Source organism: Lepus europaeus, chromosome 10 (assembly GCF_033115175.1).
Source record: "Lepus europaeus isolate LE1 chromosome 10, mLepTim1.pri, whole genome shotgun sequence".
Taxonomy (NCBI): domain Eukaryota; kingdom Metazoa; phylum Chordata; class Mammalia; order Lagomorpha; family Leporidae; genus Lepus; species Lepus europaeus.
The window spans coordinates 108,234,538-108,248,734 of NC_084836.1; the positions used below are offsets into that span (position 1 = coordinate 108,234,538).

Sequence of the window (14,197 nt, forward strand, 5' to 3'; positions counted from 1 at the left end):
AAATGCAGATTCTACTGTTGTGAACCTGAAACTGAGCCTGAAAATCTGCATTTTTTTAACAGGTTTCCAGATGCTGCTAATGCTGTTGGTCCATAAACTCCTGTGGGTTGCAAGATTCTAACTCCAGGATTCGCAAGCCCAACTGTACGTCAGAATCACTGGGGAGTTAAAAAGAGAAATCCCAATATCGAGGCCAGTAAATCACAACCAGTTGTTTGCCAAGGTCCTCAGCTGATTTCAACATGCAGTCAAGACTGACAGCCAGCGTGCTCACAACTCATCTCAAAAAACCTCATCACACCTTCCAGAGACGCTCACTCCTGCCTTGATTTCCTAATTTCCATCAGCTGCCACCGCTCTGGCAGCCCACCCTCTCCCCCGACAGGCTGAATACACTGATCCACTCATGCCTCCCTTTCCTTACAAGGGTACTGGAAAAACTGAGGAAAACCGGAATTAAAAGAGAAAGTTTATTATGGTGCAAAGACAGAATGGAAATCTATGTATGTTTTCTCGCTAGTACTACTTTTCCATGAACTTTTTGAAGACTCCATCATATACTCACTATCAAGTTGTTTCTGCCAACTTTTCTTCGTTTCCTTGCACCCACTCTGCCTGTGACCTAGAGTCAGGAGCCTCCGTTATTCAACTTTTAACAGCTTTCCACTGGCTAAAGGTGGAGTCTACATTCCTTAATTAACATTAATACTTGACCAAAAAAATCCTCTATCCATTCAGTACCTATCTGCTGAATGAACGACTCAATGAAGTGGAAGGTGCCCATTCTGCCGGCCTCACCTTCTGGATCTGGGCCGCCAGTGCTGCCCCATTGCTGAAGCTGTGTTCTGTTGCATCTGGTTCTGAGAGGCTGCTTCGAGAACCCACGCTGCTGGTTAAGATGGGGGTGGGCAGTGTGCCTGAGGGCTCGCACTGCTGGCTGGAGGGCCACTTCCCCTTCAACACCACGTGGCAGATATTATCCAGCCGGTTAATTATCACACGATCCTAGGGAAAAACAACAGTGAGGAGGAAGTTCCAAGTTACCCAATTCAGTCTCTGGAGATCAAGGGTCATGTTTTCTCACCTGAACGAGCCGATTATAAATGAATACATTTATTTTATTTATTTTTAATTACTTGAAAGGAAGAGAGAAAAAGGGAGAGGAGAGAGGGAGGGAGGAGGGAGGGAGAGAGAGAGAAAGAGAAAGAGAAAGAGAAATAGAAAGAGAAACAGAAAGAGAAAGAGAAGGGGGGGGGGGCTTCCAGCCAATGGTTCAGGGCTGCATCAGGCAAAAGCCAGGAGCCTGGAACTCTACCTGGGTCTCCCATGTAAGTGGCTCATCCATTTGAGCCATCATCTGCCTCTGCAGGATAAGCATAGCAGGAAGTTGAATTGGAAGAGGAGTAGCCAGGACCTGAACCAGGCACTGCAATATGGGATGCAGGAGTTCCAAGCAGTGGACTTACCCACTGGACCACAACATGTGCCCCATAAAAGGAACTAATTAGGAAAGAACTCATTCAAACATAATCACTTTATAAACCTTCAAATAAATTTCACAGTCCAGACAATGAAAATTAAAGCCACAGTGCTATAGATATGAGAACAATTTTACACTTTTTTTTCTTTTGGACAGGCAGAGTTAGACAGTGAGAGTGTTCCTTTTCCGTTAGTTCACCCCCCAAATGGCCACTACGGCCAGCATGCTGCGCCGATTCGAAGCCAGGAGCCAGGTGCTTCCTCCTAGTCTCCCATGCGAGTGCAGGGCCCAAGCACTTGGGCCATCCTCCACTGCCCTCCCGGGCCACAGCAGAGAGCTGGACTGGAAGAGGAGCAACCGGGACAGAATCCGGTGCCCCAACCGGGACTAGAACCCAGGGTGCAGGTGCCGCAGGCGGAGGATTAGCCTAGTGAGCCGCAGCGCTGGCCACAATTTTATACTTTCACCATATGGTCAAAGCAGCCAAGTGTACATGTCTTTAATGTTCAAATGTTACATAACTGATACCTTTTAAAGGTATTAGACATTTCTCTGAACCTATATACTCAGAAATACTCTAAAAGGTTTAAATGGAAGGATTCGGGGCTGGCACTGTGGCACAGCAGGTTAAAGTCCTGGCCTGAAATACCGGCATCCCATATGGGCGCCATTTCTAGTCCTGGCTGCTCTTCTTCCAATCCAGCGCTCTGCTATGGCCTGGAAAAGCAGCAGAAGATGGCCCAAGTCCTTGGGCCCCTGCACACACGTGGGAGACCTGGAAGAAACTCCTGGCTCCTGGCTTCGGATTAGTGCAGCTCCGACCGTTGCAGCCATCTGGGAAGCGAATCAGCGGATGGAAGACCTCTCTCTTTGTCTCTACCTCTCTCTGTAACTCTTTCAAATAAATAAATAAAATAACTCTTTAAAAACCACGTGGGCCAAAGGCGCACGCACCCCGGCTCGGCTAAGCCTGCCATCCACTGAGCAGGGTGAAAAAAACATAAATAAAGGAAGGATTCAAAGCTGAGAGTGCTTTGCTGTGGGAGGTACCTTTGGCCACTCTGAGAAGGAATAGAGGGTTTTCTCCTGGAGCAGCTGGGCAATGGTGGGAGCACGAGCCTCCTGCACGTCATCCCCCATATCTCCTGCAATGCCCGAGGTCGAGCTCTTGCTCTCCTCTTCAGAGTATTTCCCTGGATAATCTGGGAAGAAAGGAAAAAAAAAAATTAGATGCTTGGGAGATAGTAGTGGTCTGAGAGATCACGACATCCAATCTCTGTTTTTTGTTTTAAATTAAGTCTATTCCATGCTCTATTAACTACTAAATCTTCTCTTTCCAAGATAATCACATCAGTGAAGCCATAAAGGGGAATGCTGTTCCAGGGCTACCAGTGCGAGACATCCAGTGACTGGGTCTGCATCCAGGGTAGGCCCGTGGTGCAGCAGTCTACGTGGGCCACCTGCATTCCACAGGGGAGTGCCTGCTGAGTTCCAGGTACACAGTTTCAGATCCAGCTTCCTGTTAATGAGCACCCTGAGAAGTGGCAGGTGAAGGCTCAAGTCCTTGGGTCCTCACCACCCTGGAGACCAAGACAGAGTACTGGGCTTCTGGCCCAGTACTGATTCTGGCCCAGAGTACTGGTTCACTGGTGGAGTGAACCAGTGGCTGGAAGATCTCTCTCCATCCATCTCTCATTCTGCATCAAATAAAATGAAAATAGTAAAAATTAAAAAAAGAATTAGTTGACCCAAATGCTTACCAAAAAAAAAAAAAAAAAAAAAAAAGCTTGCATCCACACTCTAAAACCACCACAAAGAAAGTTAATCTTCCCATGTATCCGAGAGTGTGCCAAAATGAATGACACAGAGAGGCTTTCTCATTTGCTGTAGTGAACAAGGGGAAACTGAACAGTATAATATTTTGACACATTTGAAGGGACAAAGTATGTAATGTTAACACAGCAAGCAAGAGGGTGGTATGGATGATAAAGGATGAAAGGCCATGAAACGTTCAACAAAGGTAAAACAGACCAGGTTTACGGGAAAAAATGATGTAAAGAAACCCATAACGTTTCAGTTTACTGACTGAAAGAAAGGCAACTCATTTGTTTCCGTGTCAGCGGTCAACATGAAATGAATCTTCAAAGATCTGCTTACCAGTAATGACAGACAACGAACAGATGGCAGCAAAAGGCCCAAGGCAAGAAAAGCTGTAGACCCCTTTTCCTGGTGAAACTGTCAAGGAATGTCTCTCCTCTGAAATGGGAAGATTTCACTTCTCATAAGCTAGGTCTGGAGCACCCAAGGATAAACAAGACAGATGTGGCCCTGAAGGCGCAACAGTCTCAAGGTGGAGAACAAGCAGGAAGGCAGTAAAAGAACAACTGAAATCAGTGGTGACAATGCTACAGAGGGAAAGATCCCGGGTGTTATGATGGGGAGTAAGAGGAAGGGATGCTCAAGCTGGAGAGGCATCCGCAGGGGCAACCACCTTGAAGGTGAGGCTGCCCGGGGGAAGGGCGTTCTGGGACACGAGGAACCAAAACATGGCCAGAAGGCAGGAACTAGCTAGATCAGGGCTGGGAACCTTTTTTCCTGCCAAGAGCCACTGGGATATTTATAACATTATCACAGGCCACCAGAATTATGTTTAAAAACTAGCCTGCTATAGATTTTCTAGCCTTGTCTTGGTTGTCTTGGCAGGGCCAGATGAAATGATTTTGCCAGTATTATACAGCCTGTGGGTAGGATGTTCCCCACCCCTATCTAGGTTATGCTGAGTCCTGTAGGCCTTAACATAAGATGTAAGTTTTTTTTTTTTTTTAAATTTTTGACAGGCAGTGGACAGTGAGAGAGAGACAGAGAGAAAGGTCTTCCTTTTGCCGTTGGTTCACCCTCCAATGGCCGCCGCGGTAGCGCGCTGCGGCTGGCGCACCGCGCTGTTCCGATGGCAGGAGCCAGGTGCTTATCCTGGTCTCCCATGGGGTGCAGGGCCCAAGGACTTGGGCCATCCTCCACTGCCTTCCCTGGCCACAGCAGAGAGCTGGCCTGGAAGAGGGGCAACCGGGACAGGATCGGTGCCCCAACCGGGATTAGAACCCGGTGTGCCAGCGCCGCAAGGCGGAGGATTAGCCTGTTGAGCCACGGCGCCGGCCAAGATGTAAGTTTTAAGAAAAAGCAAAATGACGTGAAAAAGAAACTCAAGAGCCAGGAGATCTGGGTGCTGGCTCTGACAGGTGCACCAGTCACCATCCCTTCAGGGCTGCAGATTGCTAGTCTGGAAATCAGGACTAATCCTCCTGGCCCTATCAATCCCACACATACTACATGTGGATGACCCCCCTCTGAGGACTGCAGAAGCAGCACCTGCAAAAGCACTGGAGTAAGGGACTCCCACATCCATGTGTGTTTGTACGTGATGTTCCCAGAATCTCACCACGTTCACTAATGCCTCTATTCTAATTTAGCAAGGTAGATGCTGACACTAAAAGACATCAGTTCAGGAACATTTCTTTTCCTCTAAACCACATTTGTTCTTACTCCACACTCATTTGATTGTCTGGGATTCCAAAGACTACTTGGTGATTTTTTTCACAACAAGGCTAAAAAAGTGATGTAGGTTTTATAACACAACACATGGTGGCAATCCTTTGGAGTGTGGGGTGGGGAGGACTCGGCATGCTGGTGGTAGACTGGCTCTCCGGGTTGCCTGGGCTAGTAATTCAATCAAGCAACTTTCAACCCAGCATCTCAGTCCTTATCCTAGCTACTATGTACATCTTCATTTGGATTCAGAGCCTTTCCTTCCCAAGACAGACACTAATTCCACTTATGAAAATCAAGGGTGGGGAAAGTTTAAACATAAAAAGCTAGATAACTCAAGGAAGTTTAGCTTTGCTGCTCTCTGTCCCTCTTTTTAAATTTTTATTTACTTGAAAGAGAGAGTGAGAGGGGTGATTTCCCATCTTCTGGTTCACTTCCCAATGTCCACACAGCCAGGGCTGGACCAGGCTAAAGTCAATCTGGGTCTCCTCTGTGGGTGCAGGAACCCAAGTACTTAAGCCATCACCTGATGCCTCCCAGGGTGCCCGTTACTGGATCGGACGCAGAGGTGGGACCTGAAAGCAGGCGTACCAATACAGGATGCAGTTATTCCAAGTGGCATCCTAACCACTATGCTCAACTTTGTTATTCTTATTTAGCAAAAGGAACTTAAACCAAATGCACTTACATAAAAACCACAGTATCTTGACAATGACATGAATAAATGGCACTTTTCTCTGCTCAACTTAAATAACAAATTTACTTATAGTTTTGGAGCTCCTGAAAACTCCTGGTGCCTATATTATAGTGCAGGTTTCTGATTCCAAGCCAGTTTGAAGAACCTCATGTGGGAAAGAAAGAAACTACTTTCCCTTGGACGCTACACTTAACATCTACTTTATAAAAACACACAAGCCCCTTCCCAAACCACAGTTGATGCAGCAAATCTGCTACAACTGGCTGGTCTTCCACCATCTCCAGGACTGACCAAGGCCTGGGACCTTGGTTCTGAACACAGGCTGAGGGTAGGCAGGCCTGTTTCAGAAGCTGTAAAGGTATGGGAACAGTGCCCTAGCCCTATGCGAGGACTGGTTTACTCCAAACACAAGCTCCCCAGTTCCATACCTTGGCTATGGCAGGCTCCATCTCTATCAAAATCATCTTTATTCTCAAAATCCAGGTCTTCTGACTTGAGGTCACTTCCTTCAGGAACATACATGGGGAAACCTTTTTTTCCCTCTGCACTTTCCTTCCAAGGTTCTTTTAAAAGCCCACGTGTCACTTGAAATGGCTCTGGTGCAACAGCAGTGGGTTCACCTTCCATTGAGATACTACTGGTGTTGATGCTGTAGGGGTCTGGGTTATAAGTCTTGGGTTTTTCTACTTCAAATTCCTCATGCTCGAGGCCCCGTGCCCACCTCTCCATGTGCTTGCAGTGACACTGACAGGCTTCTGGGAGAAAGGCCCTCTGTGGTCCAGGAGTCTGGCCTCCTGCCTCCAGGCTTCCTTTCTGGGTTTCATCCACGTGGAGGCCTTGGCTCTTTTCCCTTAGGATATTTGGAGAAGGCTCAGAGAGATGCAAAACCGGTGGCATTTCCCTCATGCCTGCTACCACAGCCAAGCTTTCCTCCTCATTTTCTTCCTCTTCCTCCTCCTCATCACTGTGGTTCTGACCCAGAATCAATTTACTTGCTAAACTTTTGTTTTCTAATACATCAATTAATTGCGGATCCGACGACAGGTTTCCTTTGGAGTCACAGACGCTAAGGTTGCACATGTCCACAAGCCCACTTTCATTTCCTGGATCGGAGGACGGCGAAGGTAAGCATTTGGTGTCTAACTGCCCGATGGTTTCAGGCCTCTGTCTCACTTCATGGCAGCACGGCTCCCCTTCCTTTGAAACAGGCATCAGCAGATGTTTTCCATCTTTAATGTTCATCTGAGCTACTCCTGCTTCTAAGCTACCCATAAAAGAGGGACTGGGAGCCACTTCTGCCTCGTGGCGGCCAGGCTGGCAGCTCCCGTCTGTGCCCACTGACATGGCAACAACATCCTTCCTCGGTTCTGCACTGGTGCCTGGACTTTCCTGAAAAGAGCCTGGCTGGCGGCAGAGCACCTTCTTACCGTACATCAAGTTCTCCAAGGACTCGGGCAGCAGACTTTCGCCATGGCTGATAGACATGACATCCTGAACTTTTGAGAGAAAGTTTTCACAAGTTACATCAGGTAAGCTGCCCCCAGGCAGACTGAGAGGGTCATCTCTGCTTTCTATTTTCACTAGATTCTCAGGTTCCTTTTCAAGGGATTCTGAAGTCCTGCTCCTCTGAGTATAGGTAAGGGATTCATACAGTTTGGTGTTGGTCTGGTAAAGACAGCAGAGACTGCCTGGTGCCTGGGTGTTGGTTCTTTTATGCTGGGCATAGTTTCTATAGGCGTCCAGGAAGGACAGCTGGGGGTCGTTCATGATGTAATAGTCGGTGCGGTTTAGCCCGTGTCTGGCAGTGCCGATGAGCAGGTCGCGATCGTGCTTCCCACACTCCCACCAGACTGGGAGGTAGAGGCTGGGCCTGCAGAGTTGAAGACGCTCGTGCAGCTGAGGACACTTGAGCACCTGCTCTCGGATCTTCCGTAACAGCTCAATGCGGTACAGAGTCCTTGCAGCCCGTTCCTCAGTGATGGGTTCAACGTAGATGGTGGCATCAGGGGGACCTGGAGAAAGAGGGAGACAAAGCCTATTACCAGAGGTGGCCCTCGGCTATCCCCTGTTCATCTGGGCCCTGTGATTTAGGTCAGAGCCCTGGCTCCTGAGATTGGCAGTCTGAGGGGGTGGGGATCCTGCTAAATGGACAGTAAAAGGGAAAGGAAGGCTTCTATGAAACAAGGACAGACCCAGTGAGGTGAAACAAGCCTAAGAATGTCAGTTCTGGAAATAACATTAGTTCCCATTTATTAAGCATACATTATGTGTCCTTTGCATTAGGGACTTTATATGTTTACTTAGTTCTCAAGAACTTTAAAATCATTATCCCTGTTTTCGGAAAAAGAAATAGGCTCAGATAAGCTGCCTGGCTTTGAATCCAGGTCTTGTTAGTCTTAACTCTACAGTCCAGAACTTTCCAATATACTCAGCTTCCAGACCTGAACAGAAACACTCATTCCACACCATATCAGGTGCAAAGGTGGGGGTGTCTGCGCACGCCAGAGTGTGAGATGTGGGTCAGGTTCCCAGCTCCTGCCTTTGGCCTAGCCTGGCCTAGCCTAGCCTAGCCTCAGCTGTTGTAGGCATTTGGGCAGTAAACCAGCAGATGGGAGCTATATCTCTCTGATTCTTAAGTAGATTAAAAAAAATTTTAAAACAAGATTATGAATTTCTAAAACTTTTCTTGTCCTTCCATGAGTTCCTGCCTCAGGCAGACTCTACTGCCACAGCTCTGTCTAAGGAAATTCTGCCAAGTGAACTTCAGCAAAGTGGTCTCATGTGACAATGCACTGACTGGGTTTTCTCACCACCATCTTTCCACACGGGCAGGCGACAGACACTCCGGCACATGGCCACGAAACTGTAGAAATAGTGTTCCAGGCTCTCATCCGACTTCTTGTCCAACCGAGAAATTATGCGGAACTGTGTCCAGTCAAAGGTTTTTTTTTCTTGATCATAAATGACACCAAAGGAAGACACTGTTCGGTAAAAGTCGGCCTGCTCTCTCCTTGTCCACCTGGAGATTAATCAGGCAGGGAGGGTGAGCTGGGTTTTTTTTTCTTTTTTAAAGCCCACAGTTGCTTATTGAGTATATACTGTAAAAGCCTATAAAATCAAGAAAGTAGGTAGAGCTGGTTTGTCTATTTCATGGTTTATTTTTATTTTTGCTTAAGTTAAATTGGGCTGACAGACTTTTACAACAAAAACAGCCTATATCCCAAAGAGGTAAACAATTTCAAATCTTCCAGCTCTTTCTTCTGGTATTTACCTCCCTAAGTCATATGATGACTTGCTATCTCTGGAGTCAACATTTCTAGGAATTACCTATTTGCTTCTGCTTAGGGAAATAAAGCTTTCAAAAACACCACACATATCCTGCCCTGATGACAAACACCCAGTCACAGGATTCCAGAGGGCCTCCTAGAGCAGTAAGTTCAACTTTTCTTCTCACAGCTGAGAAAAATGGTAGAGGAAAGCCACTACCTCGGTGCACAGACCCCCGAGCACCCCCCAGCTGCCTTTCTTCCTGCTTTTATGTGGGTGGCCTGCCCAAAGTAGTGGGCAAAGGTCCTCATATTTCTATCCTACAAGATGAAGATGCTGACTCAGGGAGCCAGACAATGATACAGGCTGCAGTGTAGAGAAGGGGTCCCTGGGCATGGTGCACTCCACACCACTGGGAGTCCAGCTAGCAGTGTGTATGGGGAGAGGGTTCACGGACCAGGGAGAAGCAGGGAAGAAGGGGCTCTAGTTCTCTTTGGAGCTCTGCAAGACAGGTCAAATATTTTTCATGAATCAGCAAGTCTTACAAAGTCAAAAGGAGCACCAAGAAGTAAATGAACTTGATACATGGGGTTCTTTTTAATTCACCAGAAGCTTCACCAGGATACTGAGATACAAAGACTCAAAGACGGCAGCTCTGCTGATATTTCCTGGTGGCAACATTCCCAGCCTGTGCTGACTACCACAGAGTAACTCCGATGGCTTACACCTTCTTTCTGGGCCTGTGATTTATGGTTTAGTGCCCTCCTGTAGAGGACATACAGCCACAACCAGAGACAAAGAAAGAGAAGCAGACCCCTCCTCCCAACACAGACCTGGAAAAGTGGCTGCTCGCAGTTACCTAGAGCAGCAGCTGCCCACTGTTCCCTTGTCTGGGGAGGGAAGAAGCCCTAGGCTCTGCTTCTGTAACCTCCAGTCACACATCTGCCCTAGAAATCTGCCCCTGGTATCCCTTTTACAAACACACCAGGCCCACCGACCATTGGAAGTGTGGTCCTAAGTCACGTAGGCTGCAATTTAAACCCACCAATGCTGTGACAGCTAAGGTGCGATGCTGATGAACCTATAAATATTGTAAGAAACTGGGGATTGTTGCTCAGTTCTCAAGAGATGACTCCAGCTGAGCCCACTAGTGTAATCAACTGTTTGATCCTCCTCTGTCTCTGGTGCCTGTTTGAACAAAGGGAGCTTTCCCACTCCAGGTTTCTCTAACACTCCAAGGCTTGACACAGATTGTAGCTACATAGGACAGCTTCAATGCACACTATTCCCTTCACTGCTGAAAGAACAAGGGGATCTGAAATATGCCAGTGTGGTGTTTTTAAATTATATCCCCAGAGACTGGTTGGACTCAGGGAAGAGCGTCAAGCTGGCCAATCACGAAAGTCTGGAACTGAACGGCTGGCGTCCTGCATCTCATCATATTCCCCAGTCAGGACAACGCCATCACGGCTGCAGGTCAGACCTGGTGAGTTCTGGAGGTAACCTAACTTCACATGAGAACACAGACATCCGTGCCACCTCGGCTCTCAGCTTTACCTTTGGTCACCTCTCCCCAGTGGGCAGCTCAGCATGCCCTTTTGGCCAATGGCTTTTACCTCTTCTGGGCATCCTTGTTGATGAGGTCCATTTCTGAGCTTCTCCTGAACATCTCTTCCTGAACCCAGTATCCTTGGTTACCTGGTCCCATAATCTCAGGTCGGCAGAGTTCCTTGCGGTTACAGCGCTGGTAAACGGTGACCAGACGTCTGAGACGAGCCGTGAGGGCTGATGAGGCTGGCCAGGGTGATTTGTCTGGGTCGGAGCCATCCTGGGCTTCAAACACCAGTGAGGATATTAGCATTTACCAACAGAGCTAACACAGGGGGACTGGTTTCTAGATTTTATTCAAAAACAAAGTTGACTTAATACCTTAATAAAATAGTTACTATTTTAACAATTGGCTCAGGAATTACTCAGCAAAGTGGGAAGGGTTGCATTTGCTTTGGAAACAATTTTATGTTTTTATCTCTCAAATACAGATGTATCCTTCTTTAGGGGCAGACTAATTTGAGGACCTTTGCTCTAAAGAATACGAAGGCACAGGCCCTGTTACCTTTTCTTTACAGAAATAGAGGCTTTTGTGTAGCTGGTCCTTCCAATGGCAAAAGCCTCAGTTAAGTTTGAACTCAGAAAATATAAAAACAAAAAACCTCAAACCAATCAAACTTCTACTGGAAAAAAAAAAAGAAGAAAGAAAGAAATCACAATTCTTTCTTAGCTCTCAGACACTATCCTAACTTAAGATATTATCTAGAGTCATGATCGCCATGTTAAAGCTCTATGTGTGACTCCAGAAGAATCTGATAAGACAACTTACTTAGTTTTTCAAAAAGAGTCTCCTTAAAAAAAGTCTTTTTATTACACATGAACTCCAGGATAACTACAAACTGGGACCTTATTTTTCTTTGCCTTCAGAGGGGCACAGTCTCACCTGCCCGGCTGTCATCCTTCTTTTCACCAAAAATGCCATCACCTCCATCACTGGAACTCTCCTAGGGGTAAATGAGGCATCCCATGAGCAAAACTGCAGTTCAGAAGAAATCAGCCCAGAGTTCCTGTGCAGAAGGAATAAGCATGCACAAGAGACATTTCCTGTCCACGAACACCTCAAAGACAAGATGGTAACTGACAAATAAAGGTTACTTATGCACACTCTTCAAAGAAGTAGGGAGCAGTTTGTTTAAAATAAGCACTACTTTTTCCCTGGAATGATTCTGCCTAAAGAGAATCAGCTTTAAGAAATGATGAATTGGCATGCTCTCTCCCTGGCAATCACATTTTACAAACACCATTTAAGCTGTGAATTTAAATATTTGCTTTATCATCGTCACTTGCAATTTAATACTGTCATTTCACCAAGACTATACTTGCATTTTTGTGTTTTGCTATGAACAAGTGTCATGCTCACGTTCATTATGGTTAGCTTCCTGCACAGCAACAGACACTATTTTTGTAAAACATGACTGCTCCAGACATGAGACCTGATGGTGCAAAACCCCAGGAATTTAAAATTAAAATCACAACTTGAGGCTTCAAAGTGAATGTTATGGGTGTGGAGCATCTCCAGTTGGTATACTGTCAAGCCTGCTGTGATTCCTTCACAAACCCTGCCTTGGTCTCAGGAACTGGATTTTAAAAGATCCTCTATAATGGATGTGGGAGAGATTGTGGTATTTTTCAACCTTTCCAACCGGACTCTAGTCTTAACATTTTAACTTAATATATTTGAATGGCATCCTTTTTTTTTTTTAGATTTATTTACATATTTGAAAATAAGAGTTACAGAGAGAGGAGGAAAGACAGAGAGAGATCTTCGATCTGCTGGTTCACTCCTCAGATGGCTGCAACAGCCAGGGCTGCACCAAGCTGAAGCCAGGAGCCAGGAGCTTCTTCCATGTGTCCCACATGGCAAGCAGGGGCCCAAACACTTGGGCCATCTTCCACTGCCTTCCTAGGCCATTAGCAGGGAGCTAGATCACAAGTGAAGCAGCCAGGATAGGAACTGGTACCCATATGGGATGTTGGCCTTGCAGATTGGCAGCTTTACTGGCTACACCACAACACTGGCCCCTTGAACACCATCTTTTGCATCCTGAATGATGGCACATAATCATCTTGGGATTCAAGACCTTGGCAATTAAAACACAGAATTTCAGCATCATTTTTTCCAGATCTGAGAAGAATGTCTTTGGTATTTTGATTGGTATCGCATTGAATCTATAAATTGCTTTTGGGAGAATGGACATTTTGATGATATTGATTCTTCCAATCCATGAGCATGGAAGATTTTTCCATTTGTTGGTATCCTCTTCTATTTCTTTCTTTAAGATTTTGTAATTCTCATCGTAGAGATCTTTAACATCCTTGGTTAAGTTTATTCCAAGGTATTTGATTGTTTTTGTAGCTATTGTGAATGGGATTGATTTTAGCAGTTCTTGCTCAGCTGTGGCATTGCCTGTGTATGCAAAGGCTGTTGATTTTTGTGCATTGATTTTATATCCTGCCACTTTGCCAAACTCTTCTATGAGTTTTAATAGTCTCTTAGTAGAGATCTTTGGATCCCCTAAATAAAGAATCATATCATCTGCAAAGAGGGATAGTTTGAGCTCTTCCTTCCCAATTTGTATCCCTTTAATTTCTTTTTCTTGCCTAATGGCTCTGGCTAAAACTTCCAGAACTATACTGAATAGCACTGGTGAGAGTGGGCATCCCTGTCTGGTACCAGATCTCAGTGGAAATGCTTCCAACTTTTCCCCATTCAATAGGATGTTGGCCGTGGGTTTTTCATAAATTGCTCTGATTGTATTGAGGAATGTTCCTTCCATACCCAGTTTTCTTAGAGTTTTCATCATGAAAGCGTGTTGTATTTTATCAAATGCTTTCTCTGCATCTACTGAGATAATCCTATGGTTTTTCTTCTGCAGTCTGTTAATGTGGTGTATCACGTTGATTGTTTTGTGAACACTGAACCATCCCTGCAAAGTGCGTTTTCTGCATCTAGTCCTCTCTTGGAGGGACTTTTGCCCTCTAGAACTGACAGCACATCTTAGCCCTTGTCCCTTGGTGGCTCAAATGAAAAAGATGTCAGAGTTTTAGTCAACAGCTGATTTAATGTCAGCATGTGAGGGGCTACAGAAATGATAGCCCTAGATCACCAGAAGTGGACAGACCCTCGACACACAGAAAGCTCCGCATCTCAACTGTACAGCTGAATGTTAAGGCCCTCCATTTCTGTTTACGTGACTCAATCCGGAGAAATGTTCACCCTGAAAGAGGCGCATGAATCAGCCATTTCCAGTGAGGCCCCAGGCAGTGCTGACATCACAACGTGAACAAGCCACACCTCTTGTTTACAATATCCAGTGTCTCCTCCTTGGGGAACATGATGCTTGGGGTTTGGCAGACCACGGCTCCATGGCCTCAGCTAACTCATTTCCATCTCTCTCAAGCTCATTTCTTTTTTTTGCAAAATGGGCAACTGTGGCACACAAATGAGTAGATGTATGTAAAGTACTTAAGCAAAGCAGATGCCTATCAGGTACTAACTGGGGCTAAGGAAATGCTGACAGTCTCAGTTACTAGATCTCTACGTAACATTTCTATGCTCAGGCTCAAATGTGTGCTAACGCTTTGTGATACTATGCAACACA

The 14,197-nt window shown here is 46.0% G+C and overlaps 1 protein-coding gene across 3 annotated transcripts in view; it reads right to left on the reverse strand.

Moving 5' to 3' along the window:
- Positions 1 to 14,197, reverse strand: part of CHD6 (chromodomain helicase DNA binding protein 6) — a 240,612-nt gene that overhangs the window by 26,913 nt on the left and 199,502 nt on the right. For all 3 annotated transcript variants that reach the window (XM_062204213.1, XM_062204212.1, XM_062204214.1), the window contains exons 28-33: positions 11,479 to 11,539; positions 10,604 to 10,820; positions 8,531 to 8,739; positions 6,149 to 7,732; positions 2,531 to 2,682; positions 799 to 1,005 (exon numbers count right to left, since the gene is read on the reverse strand). In XM_062204213.1, coding sequence (XP_062060197.1) covers positions 799 to 1,005; positions 2,531 to 2,682; positions 6,149 to 7,732; positions 8,531 to 8,739; positions 10,604 to 10,820; positions 11,479 to 11,539 — 2,430 coding nt within the window. The remainder of the gene's footprint in view (positions 1 to 798; positions 1,006 to 2,530; positions 2,683 to 6,148; positions 7,733 to 8,530; positions 8,740 to 10,603; positions 10,821 to 11,478; positions 11,540 to 14,197) is intronic.